The following is a 23074-nucleotide window of genomic DNA, read 5'->3' as shown; positions in this document are numbered from 1 at the left end:
ATCACTTACCACTTGCAAGTGGAAGGATGGCAAGCCTAAAGACAATCATAACTACACAATGGGCAGTATTTGCATCAGTATTTGCAGTATTTTCATACTTTTATACTCTTTAATGAAAGGCGATACAAGGCGGAAGTCCGCGCCGTTTTTCAGCAGTCGCGTCACATGACCAACGCCAGCGAATCAGGAAGGTGGATGTCACAGTGACGTTGTCCAATGACGACGCCAGCTAGAGCTCAGCACAGCGTATCCGCGTATTCTCAATGTTTACACAGCACCGGAGCTGACACGATCTGGATTGAATACGTGGACGCTGGCGGATTCCCGTTTCCAGGCGTTTTAATGTGAACGGACAGTGCATCCGCGAAGAAAACGAGACAGATGCGGTCTAATGTAAACTTGGCCTAAGCACACAAGTCGTTCTAGTAAAGAATGCTTAAAGAAGAATAAAGTTAATGTTTTATCCAACTGAAATGTTGTGGAAGGACCTGAAGCGAGCAGCTCATGTGAGGAAACCCACCAACATCCCAGAGCTGAAGCTGTTCTGTACAGAGGAATGGGCTAAAATTCCTGGCTTGTCCTTTGTTCAAGAAACCCCTGAACTAAAATTGGTTGTATTTGAGCGCCATCTTGTGGGCTTTTCCTGAAATGGTGAGGCCTAAGTCTCCATGCTGTTAGCACACATGGAATAATGCCTGCTGTTAGCCTGGGCTTTAGCTAGCGCCAATGCAAAACAAATCACTAACAGTGCATATGATCTCCTGCATGCTGTCTGAGCGGTCACAGTGTAAAGAAGCCGCACTGTTTGGAAGAACTTTAGGCAGAATGAGCTCGCTGTGTGTTTACTGAAGCGGCGAGCGCTGCAACTTTATCCGCGGTTAAGTTTGCTGCCGGGTTTCCTGTAGTGAGGCAGGTAACGTTCCATTCAGTTTTGTTGTTTACGGGTTTCATTAACTGTAGTTATTTCACATAGTTCTGACTGCATTGCGGATTAAAATGGCAATTTAGTAAGTCTAAAATGTCAAACAATTTGTAGCTAAAGTGCTTTTCGTTGTGGGTTTTTTTTTCCCCCCTGAATTGAAAGTCAGTCAAGTAGCATGCTAGCTAAAAGCTAGCTAGCGAGCGGCTAGGCTAAGGCCTCAGGCTTTCACCGAGATTTCCTGAGCCGTGTGTCCGGATATTGAGCTTGTAATTTCGGCTTGTACATAGTGTTTAAGCTCTGCTAAATCTTCCCAGCCGAATTATGGCGCTAATTTAACGTTGCATTGATGTGCACCGTGGTAGATATTAAAGTTATACGTTTATTCATGCATGTTTTATGGTTGGAATATTTTATTTTTGTTTGCTTTCATGGCTGCATGCTAACAGCTAACTACTTAGCAAGCGCGCTAGCCGAGCTGGGTTTGTAGCATTAACAGGGTCAGTGTGAGGGCCACAAATAACCGTCAGTTTATTAGGAGCATGTTTGTTTTTATTTCCTGGAGTTCATTATATTGCTTATTTGTTTATTACAATGTTATGGGGTTAATAATAATAATAATAATAATAATAATAATTTAAACGTGAAGCTGCTCATTTACTTTTGGTTATTTAAGTGCTTTCAGATCAGCCAGCATGTCAGGAATTAAACGGAAATTGGAGGATAAAGATCCAGACTATGAGGACATCACCCAAGTGCAGGAGAGCAAGAGGAGCAAAGTACATGAACAGAACGGTAAAACAGTATTTTTGCATGTTCGTTAAAAGACAGTACGGTGTAGTGTGTGTGTTTCAGGGGTATTGATCTCATCTCATCTCATTATCTCTAGCCGCTTTATCCTGTTCTACAGGGTCGCAGGCAAGCTGGAGCCTATCCCAGCTGACTACGGGCGAAAGGCGGGGTACACCCTGGACAAGTCGCCAGGTCATCACAGGGCTGACACATAGACACAGACAACCATTCACACTCACATTCACACCTACGCTCAATTAAGGTGGTGTTTACATTAGACCGTATCAGCGGATCATCAGATTAACGTTTTTAAAACGATTAGCGTGCACACAGCAACACCAATACACGATTCGCGTGCACACAGCAACACCAATACACGGATACGCTCGGCTCCGCAGGCATCCTGCGCTCCAAATCACTCCGCCCTGAACAGCGAGTGCCCTCTGGAGGGTGCGCACTCCAGCCCTGCGCAGCTCACAGAGCGCACGAGTGAAGCGCACAAGCAGTGATTCGGGACTGAGCCGCTGTGTGTGTGATCCCAGCGCATATCACTTACCACTTGCAAGTGGAAGGATGGCAAGCCTAAAGACAATCATAACTACACAATGGGCAGTATTTGCATCAGTATTTGCAGTATTTTCATACTTTTATACTCTTTAATGAAAGGTGATACAAGGCGGAAGTCCACGCCGTTTTTCAGCAGTCACGTCACATGACCAACGCCAGCGAATCAGGAAGGTGGATGTCACAGTGACGTTGTCCAGTGACGACGCCAGCTAGAGCTCAGCACAGCGTATCCGCGTATTCTCAATGTTTACACAGCACCGGACCAGACACGATCTAGATTGAATACGTGGACCCTGACGGATTCCTGTTTCCCGGCGTTTCCAGGCATTTTAATGTAAACGGACAGTGCATCCGCGAAGAAAACGAGACAGATACGGTCTAATGTAAACTTGGCCTTAGAGTCACCAGTTAAGGTCAATTTATGCTGACAACACAGTCCTCGCAGATGGCGTCTGCGTAGCCCCTCCCCTTCGCAGACGCTCTGCGTGCACCTCCCAAAAATTGTGACCACCGCAGAAGCCTTGCAGACAGCGTCGCAGACAAGAGGGCTCTGATTGGTCCACTCTACATCCGCTGTACACGCACTTCCACTTCCCTACTTTCCCGGTTTGGTTTGTTTTCACGACCGGCATTTTTAAAAACACGAGCGAAGATGGAGCAGCACGAAGAGCGGTTGATCGAGGAAGTGAGGAAGTACGTACATCTATACGACTCCAGTTCTAGTCATTATAAGTAACCGGAGGATAAACACGCCACTAACCACACCCACCAACTACTCCTAGCGATTTCGCGACTTCGCGCCCCCTTGCGTTGTGGCCGTGAATAACATTGTGCACGCCTATTACTCCCCGCTCAACGATAAATTACAACTGTCTGCGAAAAGCTGTCTGCGAAAGCCTTGTCGCAAGAGCATGCAGAGGCCTTTAACCCAATCTGCATGTCTTTGGACTGTGGGGGAAACCGGAGCACCCGGAGGAAACCCACGTGGACAACATGCAAACTCTGCACAGAAAGGCCCTCGCTGGCCACGGGGCTCGAACCCGGACCTTCTTGCTGTGAGGCGACAGCACTAACCGCTACACCACCATGCCGCCCTGTTCGGGATTGATATTAATCCCATTCCTACCTGCTCCCGACGGAATTCTGACTAACCCAATCTGCTCCTCCAGAAAGCTTCAGCAGTCTCTCACACACAGTGTTATCACGCTTTATTTATACCTGCCCATGATATTTTCTGCAGAACTTATTTGGTTCTATTAGTTAAAATGCAAAACATTAGTAATTTGAAACACCCTGACACCACCACATCTTTTTCCAACTTTGGCATGGGGTTGATCTGGTTAGGCTGAGCCAGCAGGGTTAAAGTGCACATCACGGGTAAATTCAGGAGCAAGGTCAATGTAATTCTCCTATTTTATATTAAACTTTGGTCAAATATCTGTCGCACTTTGTGCAATTTTTTTACCTTGCGCAATACCAGAAAAATTCAGTTGAAATCGAGCCATTTGATGCGAATTGTTCCGCCTCTGAAAAAACTTGCCATTTGGATTTCCCGGGAAACATTGATATCCATGACGTCGCGTGCGGGACGCCTCCCTCTGAATCCTACATCAGCGCTGGTTTGTTTATGAGAAAACGACCTGGTGGTTTTCTGCAAATTTCTTCAACGCTATTGTGTAATTATTAAAATGGTTAACAGATGTATCGTAGGAGGGTGTAGCAACACCAATCTTGATGGGATTAGCACTCATCGTTTTCCAAAAGACCGGACAATGAGAGAGAAATGGGAGCGCTTGGTCTACACAGGCTGTGCACTGAAACCGTGCAAAGCTCTCGCAGCCTGTTGGCGCTTCCGCAGGTGACGTCACGAATCTGGCTCCAGACTCCCTTGGGATTTTTCCAGACACGTTTTGTTATTTTATTTTTTTCTGCTGTAGACGGATGGCCTTGTGCAAAATTACCCTTCTGGATGAGTGTGTAAAGGGACATACTTTCATATTAAAAAAAACAACAACACGAAATTGGTCCAGGATACACACTTTAAGGGCCCAGTAGTGTCAGCTTGGTGGTGCGGGAGCTTGAACCCCTGACCCTCCCATAAGTAATCCAGAGCATTAACACATTGAGAACCTTTAATCTGCCGTGACACTAAAGCAGTTACTGAAAGTAGTATGAAAGCATCACACAGTGCAGCAACCACCACATACACTCTCATAGTAAACGGGAAACGTTAAGATTTGTTAACCTGGGCCCTCTTCTCCCATGTTTTGGGTCCAAATTTTGTACCAGGATCAAAAAGTAAACTGCTTGTTTGTTTGTTTTTGCCACTGATAGGCTCATGATGTTGTTATAAGTGTCTGACAAAATAGAAAAAGGAAAGGATAATGACCGATGCACTGGAAAATCACAAAGGACCAATCAGCAATCTCTGTTGTACTGATGACCTAGATGGCCTGGCAGGAGATGAGCAAGAGCGAACAAGCCTGGTCCACCGCTTAGACATCAAGTTCATATGCAGGGATGGGAATTTTCCGCGGATCCGCGGATTTTATCAACCCAGGGGTCATTTTTGTGAATCGTCTAAATCCGAGGAGAAAATATTTAGGGGGGGGGGGGGGGGGGGTTAGGTATGTGTTGACCCGGTCAACCATCGGGAACAAGGCTCTGTTTACATCGGCAGTTCAGAACGTACACTGTATTTGATTGGCCGTTGAGAGAGAAATATCGCGATTTGACCAATGGTAAACGAGCATAGATAGGAAAGGCCAAAATGTCACATGTAAGCTTCGTTCTGATTGGTTCTTCGCATTTCGCTTTCTTACTCATTCAACATGGCGCTCCACGAGGCCGGAGATTGAGGATGTAACAGCAAATAAGAGCTTCAAAATGGTGAAAATTATCACAAAAGAAAACGAATCGCTTATTCAGATTAGCTGCTAAAAGGAAAAAAACATCTCTGCAATGAAGCATTCCTAGAAAAAGAACAAGTACTTTGTAAATATGTTGAAAACTTAGAGTAGTGTTGCTAGTTATATGTGATTGTGACTTTGGGAGCTGAGAGAACTGTTCAACAGGGAAATTGTGTTTCTGTTGAGAAGTTCACTGCAAAAGAGGTAACTGCATTCTTTAATAAAGTAACTGAAACATTTACAGGATTATGTCAAATATTCTGTCTATGTGTTTAATTTATATTCATCATTCCTTTCATTCTAGCATGAAGTTAAAAATTCTTTTTAGCTGAGCATTATTGAGACTATTTTTGTTTATTAGTGTCCAAAACTCAAGCTTCTTTGGACTGAAAATATTATTCAACTGAGCAATCTGAGACCGTTTCTAGTGGTCTAAAATGTATAAAACTCATTAGCTTCCGGGGGCCTTCGGCCCCCTGGACCCCCGACCAGGCTCCGCCCTGGACCTGGCTGGGGGCCGATGGCCCCCAGACCCCCAATTAAATTTTCAGCTGAAAATACAATTTCTCATTCTCATCCCTGCATATGGCTTAGAGATCAGTGCTGAGAAACCCTTTGTGGTGGTGTTTGTAATTTTGGTTATCACTCGAGACATACAAGTTAAGGAATAGACACTTGAAATAATCAACCAATTCAAGTACCTAGGTGCCATCGTGACAGATGAGGGGTCCAAACCCGAAGTTCTCTCTTGTGTTGCCCAAGCCATTACAGCACTGACAAAGCTAAAACCAATCTGGCAGGACAAGAACATCACCATTGGCTCAAAAATAAGACTAATGCCCTCACTTGTCACCTCAATTTTCTTACATGCTTGTGAAACATGGACACTTACAGCAGAGCTACAAAGACGAATAAGTGCAATGGAAATGAGATGCTACAGGAAACTGCTAGGAATCGCATATATGGGCCATGTCGCAAACGAGGAAGTGAGGAGAAAGGTTACAGAAGCCACTGGCCCACACAGAGACTTGCACTACGTCCACACTGCAAGGCTTAATGCTCAATTCCGATTTTTTTGTGAAATCCGATTTTTTTGTGAGGTTGCTCACATTAACAAATATATGCGACTTGTATGTGATCCTCAGTATGAACGAAAAGCGACCTAAAAGTGTTCCGCATGCGCATTGCAGGATACGACGACGTCACACGCAGTGAGCATGGCCAGTGTTTGCAGAAGTAACCTAAAGTTTCCTGTGTATGACAGTAGCCAGCATGGAGTACCTGGCGATGATGCAGTTGTTGTTGCGACGGAGCCAGAACATGCACAATAGCCTGATGTTAAGGAGGAGGTTGAGAAGGAAGAGGGCAAGGGTTTTGGCTCAGGCGTTCTGCGGGGTAGTGACTGCAACCTCCGTTCAAAGGAACATCAAAGCCATGTTGTTGTAACTTTTTTTGAGAGACCCGCCGCCTACTTCAGCGCAGAATAGTGACGTTTGTGGCTTGCTGATGACGTGTAAGTCGGATGAATGCGACCTGGCGGTTCAGACTGAAGTCGCATATGAAAAGAGCGGATAGGGATCGGAATTAGGACCACATATCCAAACGGCCTGGGTCGGATTTGAAAAAATCGGATCTGTGTCGTTCATATTGTCAATAAAAGATCGGATACAGGTCACATACAGGCGAAAAGATCGGATTTGAGTCACTTCAGCCTGCAGTGTGAACGTAGTGTTGATCACAACAGTCAAAAGAAGAAAACTAGCATGGTTTGGCTGTGTTGCCAGAAGCTCTGGCCTAGCAAAAACAGTGCTACAAGAACAGTAAATGGCAGCAGAAAGAGGGGACGCGATGGCAGGACAACATAAGAGCGGACAGGTCACGACTTTGTAGCGGCACAGAGGCTGCCTGAAAACAGGTCAAGGTAGACGAAACTGGTTGCAAACTCGTGGTGTCCCAACGACCCCAGGTTAAGGGAGAGGTGAGGTGAGAACATGGAGAAGATCCCTAAAGATACACCTTTGTTTGTTTACCTCAATAACTGTAGAGCAACTGGAGAAAATGACTGTACAAACAGTCATCGTTTTACCTTTCTCTTCTTCCAGTCTCTGACGCAGCGCCCCATTCAGTGCCTGTAGTCGATTATCACATGAGGGCTGTTTTCTGATGTTTACAAAAGGGATCCTTTCCGTGTTATCAGACACTCCTCCATGTTTCTGTCGTGAGCTAAATGTTCGGGCATTACTTTGGAAATGGACTTCTTCACAAATTCTCTTTTTGTAAACATCAGAAAACAGCCCCCCGGTAATCAACTAAACAAACAAAAACATCCGCCATTGCAACTTTTTTGTTTGGTCCCACAGGATGCCGGTTCTGATGCATAACTCCTTCTTGGATTTTAAACACCACAAAGTCACTGCTGCCTTGAGAACAGTCTGGCAGCCACTTTGCTGTTTAAAGTGCTGATGACACATTTTTGACATCTTTGGCGATGTTTTATAACAAAAACTAATTCCCGATGATCCATATATTAATTCACGAAGGCGCCTATTTTACAAGTTATGATAAAAAACGCGGCTATTTGGGCAAATTTGACGGGGCTGCAGCACCCAGGAAACGAAAGAGGAGGAGGAGCTATATGATGTCAGCGAAAGAACCTTCCTCCTAACTTACCAGTTTGTTGTTGATGCGACAGGTGTTCAGTTTGTCGTTATTAGTATTATTATTATACATTATTTATTTATATATATATATATATATATATATATATATATATATATATATATATATGTGTATATATATATATATATATATATATATATATATATGTGTATATATATATATATATATATATATATATATATATATATGTGTATATGTGTATATGTTATTATGCCTTCGCGTTGTGTTGCCGGCTTTTGCTCCAAAACCCACAAGGATGGGGTAAGTTTATTCAAGTTTCCCAGAGATCCCGAGCTGCATGCGAAGTGGGTGAAGCAAGTCAGGCGCACTCGTGACAAGTGGGAGCCCTCACCAACATCCGTCCTGTGCTCTGAACACTTCGATTTGGATTGTTTTGACACCCTTCCCAGCTTAAAGGAATCTCTTGGGTGTTCAGTTCAGCACAAACGTGTGTTGCTACCATCAGCAGTGCCTACACAGTGTTGCCAGATTGGGAGGAATCCCGCTCAGTTGAGCAGTTTCAAGTGCATTTTGGTGGGTTTTGAACATATTTTGGGCTGGAAAACTTCAGCAGTATCTGTTGCCAGATACTGCTGAAGTTTTCCAGCCCAAAATATGTTCAAAACCCACCAAAATGCACTTGAAACTGCTCAACTGAGCGGGATTCCTCCCAATCTGGCAACACTGCCAGTATTCCGGAGGGGGTCTACTAGTAGCTATGCCGGACCCAAAGACAGTCCTCCTGTCAGAACATGTGTTGTGAAACGACATAAGATAAAGGTGCGTAGAGCTATAGATTTTACATGATAATCATAAATGTAATCATAAAGTCGGCGTGATATCAGTCATGTATTTGCTTGTGAAAGCTTGCGGCTTTCATGTAACTGCCGCCTAGCAACGAGAGGCAAAGGGTAAAGAGGGTAGGCTATCATAGATTCTATTCGGAAGAGATCAACACAATTCTAGACTCCCAGAAGAGGAAGAGCTAGCACTAGAGAGTTCACCGGCGTTTTCATGCGCCATTTCCATTGAGTAGAACCAGAGTAGAACAGCCAGTGAACCGCAGCGTGTTCTTCCACTGACGTCACAACATGGCCGCGAGCCACGGACCCAGTTTTCTTGCGCTGTGCAATTAAAAGTTGGATATTCGCGTAACAACAGCTTCTTTTCACGTAATTATAACAGAAATCTAACGTTTGCCATGTTGTATAGTTTATTTAAGAAATTGCATAGAGTCATGTTCGTGTCATCAGCCCTTTAACAGTGGTGTGAAACGCTGCTTTTTTTTTTTTGTTATCGATTTCAAAGGACAAAAAGAAGCTGGTGAGGAAACGAGTGATAACAGGAATTAACTTGTCAAATGGATGTTCCATTAAATGCCATTAAACGTAACTAAATGACACGTCATGCTTTTTAACCATTCATTAATCTTTTTTTTTTTTTTAAGCTGCAATTATTGGCAAATTTCTGTGGTATAAAAGGAATAAAATACTTTGGGATGTGGTGTAATGGGCCAAAAAAAATCCACTTTGGGGTGGGAACACTAACCCTGCTTCATGTCAGACTGCATCACACCATGCGATTGTGGATTATTTTCCTATAACAGCTTGCCTCGTTATACGTTATTCCTTGCATAGAGTCTGTTCACAGTGGTATTTGCTGTTTGGTTTCACTTGCTGTTGTTGATGTGCTCTGAACCCATGATGCTTCTGTAGAAGTACTAGACAATGAAATAATGTTGAGCTCTCTGTCTTATCAAGTGCTTTTGTTTTTTTTAGCACGTGATGCCACAATACAGAAGATCGAAGTGATCATCAGAGACCAGTTTAGCCTGGAGATGAAGAACAAGGAACATGAGATTGAGGTTATCGGACAGGTGAGGCTGGTTTGTGTGGTTTAATATCGGTGTTGGTTAGAGTATTTGTTTGTTTATAATTATTAATCATCCTGCAAATTGTAGTCAGTATTAAAGACTATGGTGAACTTGCTGTGCCAGTTTATCTGAACCCGATCCGTGTTCTCGCGTGTCACAACTGCGAGTACTCTGTTTCATCCACAGGATGGGATCAGGGTGTGGCGCCCCCCCATATGCAACTGTCAGTTTTTTATTTCTGCTGATTTACCAAATATATGTTCCAGTCTCCTTGATTTTGGATGAAACTCTATTGCTTGCATATTGTTGTATCTCGGAGTTCAGAATATTCATGGAAAAACACACAGATTTGCATTTAATTTGATGTTAAAACAATGTGCAGAACGTTTGTATGGAAACATCAGACCTGGAAGAGTAGTATACATGGTGCAGAAGTGCACAAAATGTATTGCAATGTGTTTATTGTTAAAAAGTTGGTATGTGCGTGCAGCATATATGTTTGGTTTTATATGGGCAAATTGCTGTTTTAAGGTTTGAGGGTTAATATTACAACAAACCCATTTCCAAAAAAGTTGGCATGTGAGTAAAATATAAGTAAAACTGAATGCTATGATTTCGCAAATCATGGAAACCCTGTATTTCATTGAAAATAGAACACGGACAACATGTCAAATGTTGAAACTAAGAGATTTTACTTTTTTTTTTTTTTTTAAATAAAAGTATATACTCATTTTGAATTTAGTGTCAGCAGCAGAACTTTTCCCAAAAAAGTAGTGTAATGTTAAAAAAACAAAAAACACCCAACTAATTTGGTTAATTGGCAACAGGTCAGTAGAAGAGCATCCCGGAGAGGCAGAGTCTCTCAAAAGTAAAGATAGGGAGGGGTTCACCGCTCTGTGAAAGACTACGTAGGCAAACAGTGCAACAATTTATAAATAATGTTCCTCAATGTGAACTTGCAAAGAATGTGTGTGTATACGCACACGTTTTTTTAAATATATTGTGGCAGTTCTCGTGTATGGGCGGAGCACAGAAGACGGCAGGACAGAGCTCAGGTTGATAACGGTTTTATTGTCACACTTTTCAGCGAACAATTTAATCAAGCACACAGCCAGCCACACACACAACTGGCGTCTGGTTCGGGGGGAGGGACCCTCTGCTCTCCCTCTTTAAATAGGGCGCGGTCACTGGGAAGACACACACAAACACAGGTTAATTAATGTCAGGTGTAGTGATTCTGCCACTTACCTTCCCTGACTCCGCCCTACTGTCACAGACCGGCGCTTGACCACGCCCCCGCTGCCACATGTATATATCTTTAAGTGTATACGTACATATACGCGCACACTTTTTTTTTTTTTATGTAATATTTTGTGTACACACACACCCATCCATCCGTTTTCTACCCCTTATCCGGGTTGCTGGGGTAGCAGCCTAAGCAGAGCAGCCCAGACTTCCCTCTCCCTGGCCACCTCCACCAGCTCTTCCGGGGGAATACTGAGGTGTTCTCAGGCCAGCCAAGAGATGTAATCTCTCTAGCGTGTTCTGGGTCTGCCCTGGGATCTCCTCCTGGTGGGGCATGCCCAGAAAACCTCCCTTGGGAGGCGTCCAGGGGGCAACCTGACAAGGTGCCCAAACCACCTCAGTTGACTCCTTTCGATGTGGAGGAGCATCGGTTCTACTCCGAGTCTCTCCCGAATGACCAAGCTTCTCACCCTGTCTCTAAGGGAGAGCCCAGCCACCCTGCGGAGAAAACTCCTTTCTACTGCTTGTATCCACGATCTCATTCTTTCAGTCACTACCCACAGCTCGTGACCATAGGTGAGAGTGGGAACGTAGATGGACCAGTAAATTGAGAGCTTTGCCTTTGACTCAGCTCTCAATTTACTGGTCCACAACAGACCAGTTTAGCGTCCGCATCACTGCTGATGCTGCCCTGACCCGTCTGTCCAACTCCTGCTCCCCTTTACCCTCACTCATGAACAAAACCCAGAGATACTTTTTTTTTTTTAAATTTATTTGCTAACAAATACAAACAAATACAAAGTAAGAAGGACAGAATGAAACAAATCAATACATACACATGACATACAACAGAAGCACTGTCGTACCATTAACAACAGTTTCAAAGGCTGGACAACCCAGAGATACTTAAACTCCTCCACTTTAGGTAGGAACTCCCCCCTGACCTGAAGTAGGCACTCCACCTGTTTCTGGCTGAGCGCCATGGACTTGGAGGTGCTGGTCCTCATCCCAGCCGCTTCGTACTTGGCTGCAAACCGTCCCAGCACATGCTGTAAGTCACAGATCGATGAAGCCAGCAGGACCACATCATCTGCAAAAAGCAGAGACGTGATCCTGATGCCACCAAACTGGACACCTTCCGCCTCTTGGCTGCGCCTAGAAATTCTATCCATAAAAGTTATGAACAGAACCGGTGACAAAGGGTAGCTCTGGCTGCCGGGAATGAGTCCAACTTGCTGCCGGCAATGCACACCAAACTCTTGCTCCGGTCATACAGGTTCCAAATAGCCTGCAGTAGTGGGCTCTGAACCCCATACTCACGAAGCACCCCCACAGGGCACCACGAGGGACACGGTTGCAAGCCTTCTTTAGGTCCACAAAACACATGTAGACCAGTTGGGCAAACTCCCAAGCACCCTCCAGTACCCTTGCAAGGGTAAAGATTTGGTCCAGTGTTCCACGACCAAGATGAAAACCGCATTGTTCCTCCTGAATCCGAGGTTTGACTATCGATCGGACTTTCCTCTCCAGCACCCCAGCATAGGCTTTCCCAGGGAGGCTAAGAAGTGTGATTCCCCCTATAGTTGGAACACACTCTCTGGTCGGGGACCACCACCCTAGTCTGCCAATCCAGAGGCACTGTCCCTGACCGCCATGTAATGTTGAAGAGGCGTGTCAGCCAAGACAGCCCAACAACATCCAGTGCCTTCAGGAACTCAGGACGAATCTCATCCACCCCCGGAGCCCGGCCACCGAGGAGCTTTTTAACCACAGCAACCTCAACCCCTGTGATGGGCGAGTTCTCCCAAGCACCCTCATACTCTGTGTCCCCCTCAGACAACATGAAGGTGGGATTGAGGAGATCCTCTAAGTATTACTTCCACCGCCAGACAATGTTCCCAGTTAAGGTCAACAGCACTCCATCCTCACTGTAAACAGTAGGGACAGAGCACTGCTTCCCCTTCCTGAGCTGCCGGACAGTTTGCCAGAATCTCTTCGAGGCCGACTGAAAATCACTTTCCATGGCCTCACCGAACTCCTCCCACACCCGAGTTTTTGCTTCAGTGACCGCCAAAGCCGCGTTCTGCTTGGCATGTCAGTATCTGTTAGCCTCTGGAGACCTCTGCCTCTGGAGCCTCTGGAGACCTACAGGCTAACCAAGCCCGATAGGACTCCTTCAGCTTGACGGCTCTCCTCACCACAGGTGTCCACCACCGAGTTCGGGGATTACCGCCACGACAGGCACCAACAACCTTGCAGCCGCAGCTCTGCATGGCCGCCTCAGCAATGGAGGTGCAGAACATGGTCCACTCTGACTCAATGTCCTTATCGTCCGCCGGTATGCAGTTGAAGTTCTGCTGGAGGTGGCAGTTGAATAGCCGACGGACAGGAGCCTCCATCAGACGTTCCCAGCATACCCTCACTACACATTTGGGCCTACCAGGTTTGTCCGGCTTCCTCCCCTGCCATCTGATACAGATCACCACCAGGTAGTGATCAGTTGACAGCTCTGCTCCTCTCTTCACCCGAGTGTCCAAGACATACGGTCGTTGATCGGACAAAACGACTACAGAGTCAATCATCTATCTACGGCCTAGGGTGTCCTCGTGCCACGTGCACTTATGGGACACCCTTATGCTCGAACATGGTGTTCGCTATGGCCAAACCGTGCATGGCACAGAAGTCCAACAACAGAACACCGCTCGGGTTCAGTTCGGGCAGGCTGTTCCTCCCAATCACACCCCTCCAGGTCTCACTATCATTGCCCACGTGAGCGTTGAAATCCCCCAGTAAAACAACGGAGTCCCCTTGTGGTGCACTGTCTAGCACCCCACTCAAGGACTCCAAGAAGGCCGGGTAGTCTGAACTACCTTTTGGCGCATAAGCACAAATGACAGTCAGAGACCGTTCCCTGACCTGAAGGCGCAGGGAAACGACCTTCTCATTCGCTGGGGAGAACTCCGATGTTAGTGCGCTGAACTGGGGGGGCTACCAATAGCCCCACCTCTGCCCAGCGCCACTCACCCTTGGCAACTCCAGCATAGAAGAGAGTTCAACCCCTCTCCAGGAAATTGGTTCCAGAACCCAAGCTATGCATTGAGGTGAGCCCAACTATATCTCGCTCAACCTCACGCACAAGCTGAGGCTCCTTTCCCACCAGAGGTGTGACATTCCATGTCCCAAAAGCCAGTTTTGTCAGCCGGGGATCAGTACAACAGGGCCTCCGCCTTTGACTGCTACCCGATCCACAGTGCACCGGACCCTTACGGCACCTCCTGCAGGTGGTGGGTCCACAGGAGAGTGGGTCCGTGTTGCTCGTTCGGGCTGGGCCCGGGCACACACGCGATATCCAGAAATGCCACCACCTTCTCTAGGCCCGAGCTCATTTATGATGGATTGAGGCGAAGTGGAAATGATGATGCTCAAAATATGATAAAGGAGAACCCAAACTGTTGAGCAACTAAAACTGTATATCCGGTAAGAACGATTACAGCATTTCTCTTTCAAAATTACAGCAATTGGTTTCCTCTGTTCCCAAACATTTACAGAGAGTTGTTAAAAGTAGAAATGATGCAACACGGTGGTAAACATGCCCCTATCCCAATGTGGTATGTGTTTTTTTTTTTTTTTTTTTTTTTTTTTTTTAAACGTTGCTGGCATCAAATTCAGAATGAGCATATATTTTTCAAACACTTCACTTCAAACTTTTGATGTGGTGTCTTTGTACTATTTTCAATTGAATATAGGGTTTTTGTGTTTGACACATTGTTTGTTTATGCATCACATAGCATCCCAACTTTGTTTAGAATTGGGGATATAGCAAATTTACTAAAAAAAAAAAAAAAACTTTAATGCAGTAGTAACCACATTCTCCTGAAGCTTATGAACAATTGGAATGTGAAAGGCATTAAATTTTATCTGCTGTTTCTTGTCTATAGCGTCTGAACGAGGCGAGGAGGATGATGGACAAATTGAGAGCCTGCATTGTGGCCAGTTACTACACCAACGCTGGCCTGACTAAAGTTTCAGAGGTAAAACTGAGCTCACTTTGATATTGGAGTTGTCTCTTGATATAAAGTTGGGAACGCAAGAATTCAGTACCTGTTAAAGTTTTATTAATATGAATTGGCTTAAATGTTGATCAGTTTGTGAAGGTCCAGCTATGTAAAATTTCTTACTTGCAAGCTGTAGTGTATGACGTGTATGCATATCCACAGTGCTGTAGTGTATGACGTGTATGCGTATCCACAGTGCTGTAGTGGATGACGTTTCTGCTTCACTGCTCCAGGGTTCACAGTTCGAGGTGAGGTCATACTCTGGTGGGTAGATTGGTGACACTAAATTGCCCGAGCTTTGAATGTGTTTGTCCGTGATGGCTGAAATGTCCTAATGTCCCACCCAGGATGTTTCTCTGCCTCATGGTTAGTGTTATCTGGACAGGCTCCAGATCCCCTGCAGCCCTGAACAGGATAAAATCAGTGACTGAAGAGGAATCTTTTGTTTCATGCTGATGCTTCACTTTATTAACTTTGACTGGTGCTATAGATGAACAGATGGATCAGTGTTTGACTTTTTGGTTTTGTAATCAGCTTTTTTTTTTTTTTTTAAATGGAACCATGTTGTTGTCTCATTTGTGGCTTCATGCCTCTAGCGCAGTAATTAGTCTTTGGTCCAGTGAGTTGCCTTCTGCTCAATAATGTTCATAAACGAATGTGATTGGATAAACTATAAGCAGGCTTTTAGGCAGGATTTTTTTTTAGGGAGTCTAACTTTTTTGCAGGTGTCACTGTATGTGGCGAGGTGTAGCGGCGCGTTGAGCGCCGCTGGCACGAGTGTTTTAGGGGGTTCCGGGGGTACAACAGATTGGTAATACAATATCAACTTTGGGAACACCAAAACAAAATACACTGCAAACTGCGTATATTTTTAATGAATATTATTATTAAAATGGGTATATTTCTGGGATTTTTTGAGCTGGAGTTGCATATTAAGCATGACAAATTAGCTATAAAGCTTTCTGATCGCAGAATACTACATAAATAAAGCTTGTTGTAGCTGTGTTTGTCTCAGTCAGTAGTGCACCTATTGCAATTGCATTACATGTGACAACCAACCCCGAACACAGTGTGACAACCAACCCCGGCTGACCAGTTTTGCTTTCAAAGCCGCTAGCGTCCAAAGATTTAGTATAACCTACTATTTAGTATAGCCTACTAGAAATACTACCCGCCGGCTCGACTACCACACTCTCCACTACGTAGCCTGTAATGTTGGGAAAATCTGCATGAAAATGTGTTATTTACTGTTAAAAGGATTTATTCGGGATAAATAACGTCAGGTAAGGCCGGTTTTCTATAGACTACATTCCACATTTAGCTGCGGCAATATAGTCTACGGCTATATTGTCTGGATATTTATGCCAGTGTCTCCTAGGCATACATCTTTTCCCCCTCTGCTCTGGGAACGCATATTACAAGTGCTTTGTACACCAAATTTATTTAATAACCCATTTATTTATAACGAGGGCTCTCACAACTTTGAAATTAGTGCAGCCATAGAAACGCGTGTTTCTGTAGCTCTGCGGCGGGTGCCTATATTTTGTACTCTGGGCTCGTGCTGTTGCTATGGTAACCCTGGGCGTCTTCGGGAAAGACAGCTGTCAAAGCGAGACTTCTGAAATTTCCAAAATGGCGGTGTCAACAAAGCTTGTAGATCCTCGGAAAGCTCAGACTCGGCGATTTTTTAACATATTCAGCTAAGTTACCGGACATAACACGGGCGGAAATATTAGGGCGTCTTTAGGGCGTCGTACTAAAAAGTAGGGCGTCCAATTTCTTGTTTTTTTCAGTACAGGGCGTCGAAAAGACGCCCAGACGCCCCTCTATCTAAAAGCCTGACTATAAGGGAGAAATCTGCTACAGAACCTCTGTGGGTTCATTTTTTTTAAAAGGCTCAATAGCCAGTATGCATCATTTCCACTAGAGAAATTTCAACGTGCACAGCGGATCTTTCGTCTCCATTGGCCCTGTCTTCTGCATCCTTCTCTACCACACCTGCCACTTTCATGTCCTCTCTCACCACATCCATGTATCTCCTCTTTGGCCTTCCTCGTTTTCGTTTGCCTGGCAGCTCCATCCTCAACATTCTCCTTCCCACATGCTCTGCATCTCTTCTAAGGATGTGCCCATACCATCTCAGTCTCATCTCTCTTAGCTTAATTCCCAAGCTCTCCACATGTGCTGTCCCTCTGATGTGCTCGTTCCTTATCCTGTCCAACCTCCCATCGCAAACCTTAACGTCCTCAACTCCGCCACCTTCAACTTCGCCTCCTGTCTCTTCGTTAAGGGTACGGTCTCCAATCCATACATCACAGCTGGTCTCACTACTGTCTTATACATCTTACCTTTCACTTTTGCTGGGACTTTCCTATCACAAATGGCTCCCGAAATCCTTCTCCAACTGCTCCACCCTGCCTGTACTCTCTTTCTCACCTCACTATTGTAGAAAATGGGGGCTGCGATAGTATAGCAGAGAATATTACCCCTTTTTGACCAACAGGAAACGGGTTCTTGAACCAGCTCCATTCAGGATTCTTTGAACCTTGGTGCCAGCTAGCAAACTGGCCCACATTTTCACCAGTTTTGAGCAGAACCACTGTAATCAAGGATGAGTCATGAATGCAGGGTGGCCACGGGTCCTTAAAAAGTCTTAAATTTAATTTTCCTAAAATAAGGCCATTAAAAAGTCTTAGAGTACATTCAGACTGCACCCTGAAATGACCCATATCCGTTTTTTTTGCCCATATGCGACCTGTATCCGATTTGTTATTGACAATCTGAACGACACGGATCCGATTTTTTCACATGCGACCCAGGCCGCTTGGATATGTGGTCCTAATTCCGATGCATATCTGTTATTTTCACATGCGACTGCAGTCTGACCGGACAGGTCGCATTCATGCGACCTACACGTCATCAACAAGAGACAAACGTCACTATTCTGCGTTGGCTAATCCCGCCTCTTTGGTGGAAAACAACAACATTTGTACAGTTTTCAGAATTTAAATAGACTTTTATAGAATTGATCAAGCTAATGGTGGATTTGGTAGGGACCTGGATGTTGATCTGTTAGCCTGATTAAATAAAACAGTTTCTATAACTGATTTATAACTTAAACCATCCTGTATTACAAGATTATAAGATTGTTCTGGAAATTTCCAGTAATTTGACACCTTCGGTCTCATTAGTCTGCTGCCCACATTAATCAGATTATTGTGTGAGTTCCGCCGCCGCCACAAAAACCACATCGCCAGGTCTCGCCTCATCTCCATGCTTTATTTGCAAACTTGAAGAGTGCGCTTTTTTTTTTTTTTGTTTACGTATTACGTAGATGTGCTTATTACGTGTCAATTTGCGCATGTGGGACACTTTTGGGTCGTTTTCCGTTCATATTGGAGATCGCATACAAGTCTCATATAATTGGTAATGTGAACGGCCTAACAAAAAAATCGGATTTCACAACAAATCGGATATGGGTCGTTTCAGGTTGCAGTCTGAACGTAGTGTTAAATTGTCTTAAATTTCAAACCCCATGGTCTTAAATTTTCAATCTTAAATTTATGGAGATTTTACTCAGTCATATCGTTAAAATGTGGTACACTTTGGATGGGGAAAAAGTTTAATTGTTTTTGATGCTCACAATTATACCGCGCAGGCTCCGAATCCGCCGGTTGCTAGACACACGCGTGCTTGACATCCACTCAGTGCCTGATCTGTTGATGGAGGGTAGTCCGAGCCACAATGGGTAAATGTAAATTTAATGATAACTGGCTGCAAGATGCAAAATACTCATGGTGGCTGAAAGCTGTACCCAAAGATGCCAACGAGGCATACTGTGTAGCATGCTGTAAGACTTTTAAGTTGGGCACAATGGGGATAAGAGCGGTGGACTCTCATATGAAGAGCGCCAAGCACGTTGCTTTTGCTAAAGGCCGCGAGCATCAGCCTCAAATATCCGACTTCAGCGCTGCCACCACTAACGGTCGTGGAGAAGAGGATAGATAGTGTGTGCGTGTGTGTGAGAGAGAGAGAGAGAGAGAGAGAGAGAGAATTGAGGTTTTTCACCCACGTGACCAAGTCATGTGATGCATCGTTAGGCTGCCATTTTGGACGTCATGGCTCGAATCAGTTTGAATGCGAGGAAGGCGACAAACGAAAAACATAAAAGAAAAAGGAGCGAGATGCAGAAAACACCTTCACTATCCAGCGACGTAGGGCATTTACAGGGCGAGCAGAGGGAGAGGTATTTGCAAAAATTGAGGTTAGCAGGCTTAGAGAACGACGTTTACCTGCTTCCACCAGGATTGTTCACTGACGTACGGAAGTACACGAAGCCCTCGTCTTTACCTGACTTCGGCCCACATGATCTGTATACCTATGTCATTAAAAACCCATCGCCATACACAGGTATTGATCTGAAAGCGTATAAGAGTTTGGATGCCTACAAATATTTTGTGTCAGGCTGGGTAACATGCCTACATCAGCGGGTCGTCCCTGGAGCCGGTGGTCGCCATCTTATTACAGCTAAGGTTTGTTCACATTTTCATTTACTTTCGGTCCTCAGGATAAACAAAATGTTATTAAATGTCATTGAAATAACTTCTTAGTCTGTTGAGACATGGCCCGTTATAAATTTGCTGTTACCAGGCAATGACCAAGAACTGTATTATTAGGGTCGGTGTCTGTGTTGTAGCAGTGTACTAGCAGCTAGCTGTTAGCACTAGCTAATGTCAACAACATCATAGCTGGTATGTTACTGTAGCAATGTTTACGTTCAGTCATTTGGATGACTGTTAAAACCTTTCAGTCTCAAGTTTTTCCTTTACTGTATTTACTAGTTTACTGTAATTATGATCCGGCAGCTATTTACACCGGATCCAGTGTAAATAGCTGCCGGAGCGCACTCCGGCTTGCTCCCCCTCAAATTAAGCAGCGCGCTCCGGCAGCTATTTACACTGGATCCGGTGTAAATAGCTGCCGGATCATAATTACAGTAAACTAGTAAATACAGTAAAGGAAAAACTTGAGACTGAAAGGTTTTAACAGTCATCCAAATGACTGAACGTAAACATTGCTACAGTAACATACCAGCTATGATGATGTTGACATTAGCTAGCTTGACCTTCAAAATGGCGGACACCGGGGCGTCACGTGACCCTGTGACGTCAGGTGAAATACCTCAATATATTCTATTGCGTGCATGTGAGAGAATAGTATTGTTTGTGTGTGGGTATTGTTCCAAGTGTTTTAAGAAGTGCAAGTGAGCGTACCTTTCAAGTGAGTGAGCCGAAGTTTCAGGTGTGTGTGCATTCACACTGTTTAACTGTTGTTGTTTTCTGCATTGATGTTTGACCAAAGATGGAATTGAACAATTCTGCTTACAATGTGACTCCCCAAGCAGAGAAAATAATAATAATAATAATAATAATAAAAAAACCTGTTGCATTGGATTCTGTGTGTGACTTCATTCACATTTTCACAGTTACATTGGATTCAAACGTTGTGACTGCATTCTGATTGTCACATAGAAGTTTATCCGATCCTTACATTGTGTTCTGAGTGTGTGAATGCCTGTCAAGGAAAAGAAATGAAGTACTTCTACTAGAATAGTGTTTTCTGGTGAATGTTTACAAGAACAATAAGTTACATTAAATATATATATATTAGTGCTGTCAAGCGATTAAAATATTTAATCGCGATTAATGTCGCGACTGTCATAGTTAACTCGCGATTAATCGCAATTTAATCGCACCTTTTTGTCACATGAAAAACCATTGTAATTCTCTTAGCATAAAAAAGTGAATGGGCTTGCTCACCGTTCGAACTACGGGGGTACTCGGGGGATCCGAGATCCCCTGAAACAGACATGAGATCCCTTGAAAACATGATTTGGGAAATGTTGGGGGGTCTCTAAAATATTGGCAAAATGATGTTTATTGACATAGCAATCGTGTGTAACGGGAAGCATTTGCATATCCGAAGTGAGCGCGCGATGGAGATCCGCGCTCTGAGACAAGCGCAAGCACCCCCTCCCCCCCAAGGGAAAATAAGGGACCCCCCCCGAAAATATCGGCATAGTTCAAACACTGGTTGTACCAATGTTTTTTTTTTTTTTTTATTGCAGAGCATAACACGTCTTGTCACAGCCACTGCAAAGTGGGGCTGGAGCCGCCGATGGGAAAACGAAACCTACCGTAAGCCGAGCACCGTGGCTCTTCGGGGGAGGGCAGAGGACTCTGGCTGTGTGGGGCGTGGCATCATGTCACATAGCGTTAATCTCGCGATAAAAAAATTAGCGCCGTTAAAATTGAGTCAAGTTAACGCGTTAATAACGCGACATTTTTGACAGCACTAATATATATATATATATATATATATATATATATATATATATATTTTTTTTTTTTTCAAAAGAGTACGTTTTTGCGTGACTTTAGATTTGGTCTTAATTTTTTTTGGAACATGGTATGAAAAAGTCTTAAATTTAACTTGGACAAACCTGTAGACACCCTGTGAATGGAGGATGTTGCACAACAGGAGTGAACAGTAGTAAGGCCATCCTTAAAAAAAAATCCGTTTCCTGTCCACCGGGTGAGCAAAAAAAATTTCAGTCGGGAGGGAGGGATTTTTTTTTTTTGTGGATGGATAAGAAATCGCAATGCTGTTTGCTTTTTCTTTCAGTACTTTTTTATTACAAAAGCAGACACGTTTAATAAAATGACCATTTAATCAACTGAAACTTGTACAAAAACTTTAAGTTAGCATTTTAAATGCTGACTGCAACATTTGCAAAACTTTTACAAAGATACTTAAAATGTCCGACACACGGACTTTTTGTAGTTCTAAATCGACCGTTAGGCCTAGCTCGGATGAAATTACACTATTAAAATGATCACTGAATGATTTGTTTTTCTGAATCTTTACTATTTTGTTGTTCGCTAGAATACCATTTTGCGATTTCACACTTAAGCAAATGTTTGAAAACTCCGGATCTCCTTCCTTCATGGTGGCTGCCATTTTTTTGTGCCACACGGCGCATGCGCAGAGCTGATTCAGTTCAGAGTGCGTGCGCACTCGGCAGAGGCAGTAGTGTGTCGGAGGGAACAGAAGCAGAGATGACGCTTATTTTGTCTCCGGTAAACCAGTCTTCTCTCGTTCAATTACGTGCTGGCATCAAAAGACACCGTTGGTTGTAAATGAACCCAAACTGAGTGGTTGGAGTGTATTTTCATACACAAATGGAGAAATGTTCGCTGAGTGTGTAATTGTGTAGCCGCCACTGCAGACCGTTGTCGTTGTTAATTCATAGCATGCTCAGCTGCGTGAATGTGTCATGCACCGAAAATAAGAGATTTACAAGCCAGGAACGCCTCATGATGCAATACGCAAGAAAAGAAAGAAGATTTACTGCCATTTTACTTTGTATTTGAGTAAAGTGAATAAATAAATGGTCTGTGGAAAATACATTTAATCCTGGGAACTGCGTGCACAGGAGTTTTTGTGTTTACCCCCCCGGCTGGCTACTTATTTGTCATGGTTGGCTAGTATGAGCCTTAGTGGAAAGCCCTGGGAATGCGTAAATGTCAAGTTCGATTTTAGATTTACGAACCCGAAAAAATGTCGAAAAACCAGCGTTCAAAAAAAATTTCAACCGCACAAACGGCACTCACCCGGCCGGTGGACCGGAAACAGAACATTTTTTAATAATGGCCTAGTAAGATGGCAGAGCGCATTTGATTGATTGATTGATTGATTGATTGATTACCTGTGAGCTTTTGCTTTGTTATTGCAGCTATTTGTTTTCAGCCCTTTTTTCTGAAGATTTATCCTTTTCCATTGCATTCTCAGAGTAATGACATGCCTACTGTTTTTGTCACGGTTCACGCTGGAAAAACCAGCTATATTTTGGATCCAGCTGGGAACCAACTTTTCAGGTTCCAAACCAATTTGTTTTGGGTTGAAATGCTCCGAAAGCTTCAAATCTTGGTGCGTGAACAAGAACGGAACCCGGTGTCTGTTGGTCAAAAAGGGG

General features: G+C 44.1%; 1 protein-coding gene across 6 annotated transcripts in view; it reads left to right on the top strand.

Moving 5' to 3' along the window:
• Nucleotides 1–663: 663 nt before the first annotated feature.
• The window catches only part of yeats2 (YEATS domain containing 2), a 217076-nt gene continuing 194665 nt past the window's right edge, over nucleotides 664–23074 (top strand). For 2 of the 6 annotated variants that reach the window (XM_060906055.1, XM_060906052.1), the window contains exons 1-4: nucleotides 934–1007; nucleotides 1596–1714; nucleotides 9645–9742; nucleotides 14923–15015. In XM_060906055.1, the coding sequence (XP_060762038.1) occupies nucleotides 997–1007; nucleotides 1596–1714; nucleotides 9645–9742; nucleotides 14923–15015 (321 nt within the window). In that variant the 5' untranslated portion in view covers nucleotides 934–996. Of the gene's footprint in view, nucleotides 914–933; nucleotides 1008–1595; nucleotides 1715–9644; nucleotides 9743–14922; nucleotides 15016–23074 lie in introns of those variants that run through there. The other 4 variants (XM_060906056.1, XM_060906051.1, XM_060906054.1 and 1 more) reach the window with 3 other exon arrangements.

The sequence above is a fragment of the Neoarius graeffei genome, chromosome 23 (genome assembly GCF_027579695.1).
Source record: "Neoarius graeffei isolate fNeoGra1 chromosome 23, fNeoGra1.pri, whole genome shotgun sequence".
Taxonomy (NCBI): Eukaryota; Metazoa; Chordata; class Actinopteri; order Siluriformes; family Ariidae; genus Neoarius; species Neoarius graeffei.
This window is presented reverse-complemented; position numbering and strand designations above follow the sequence as displayed.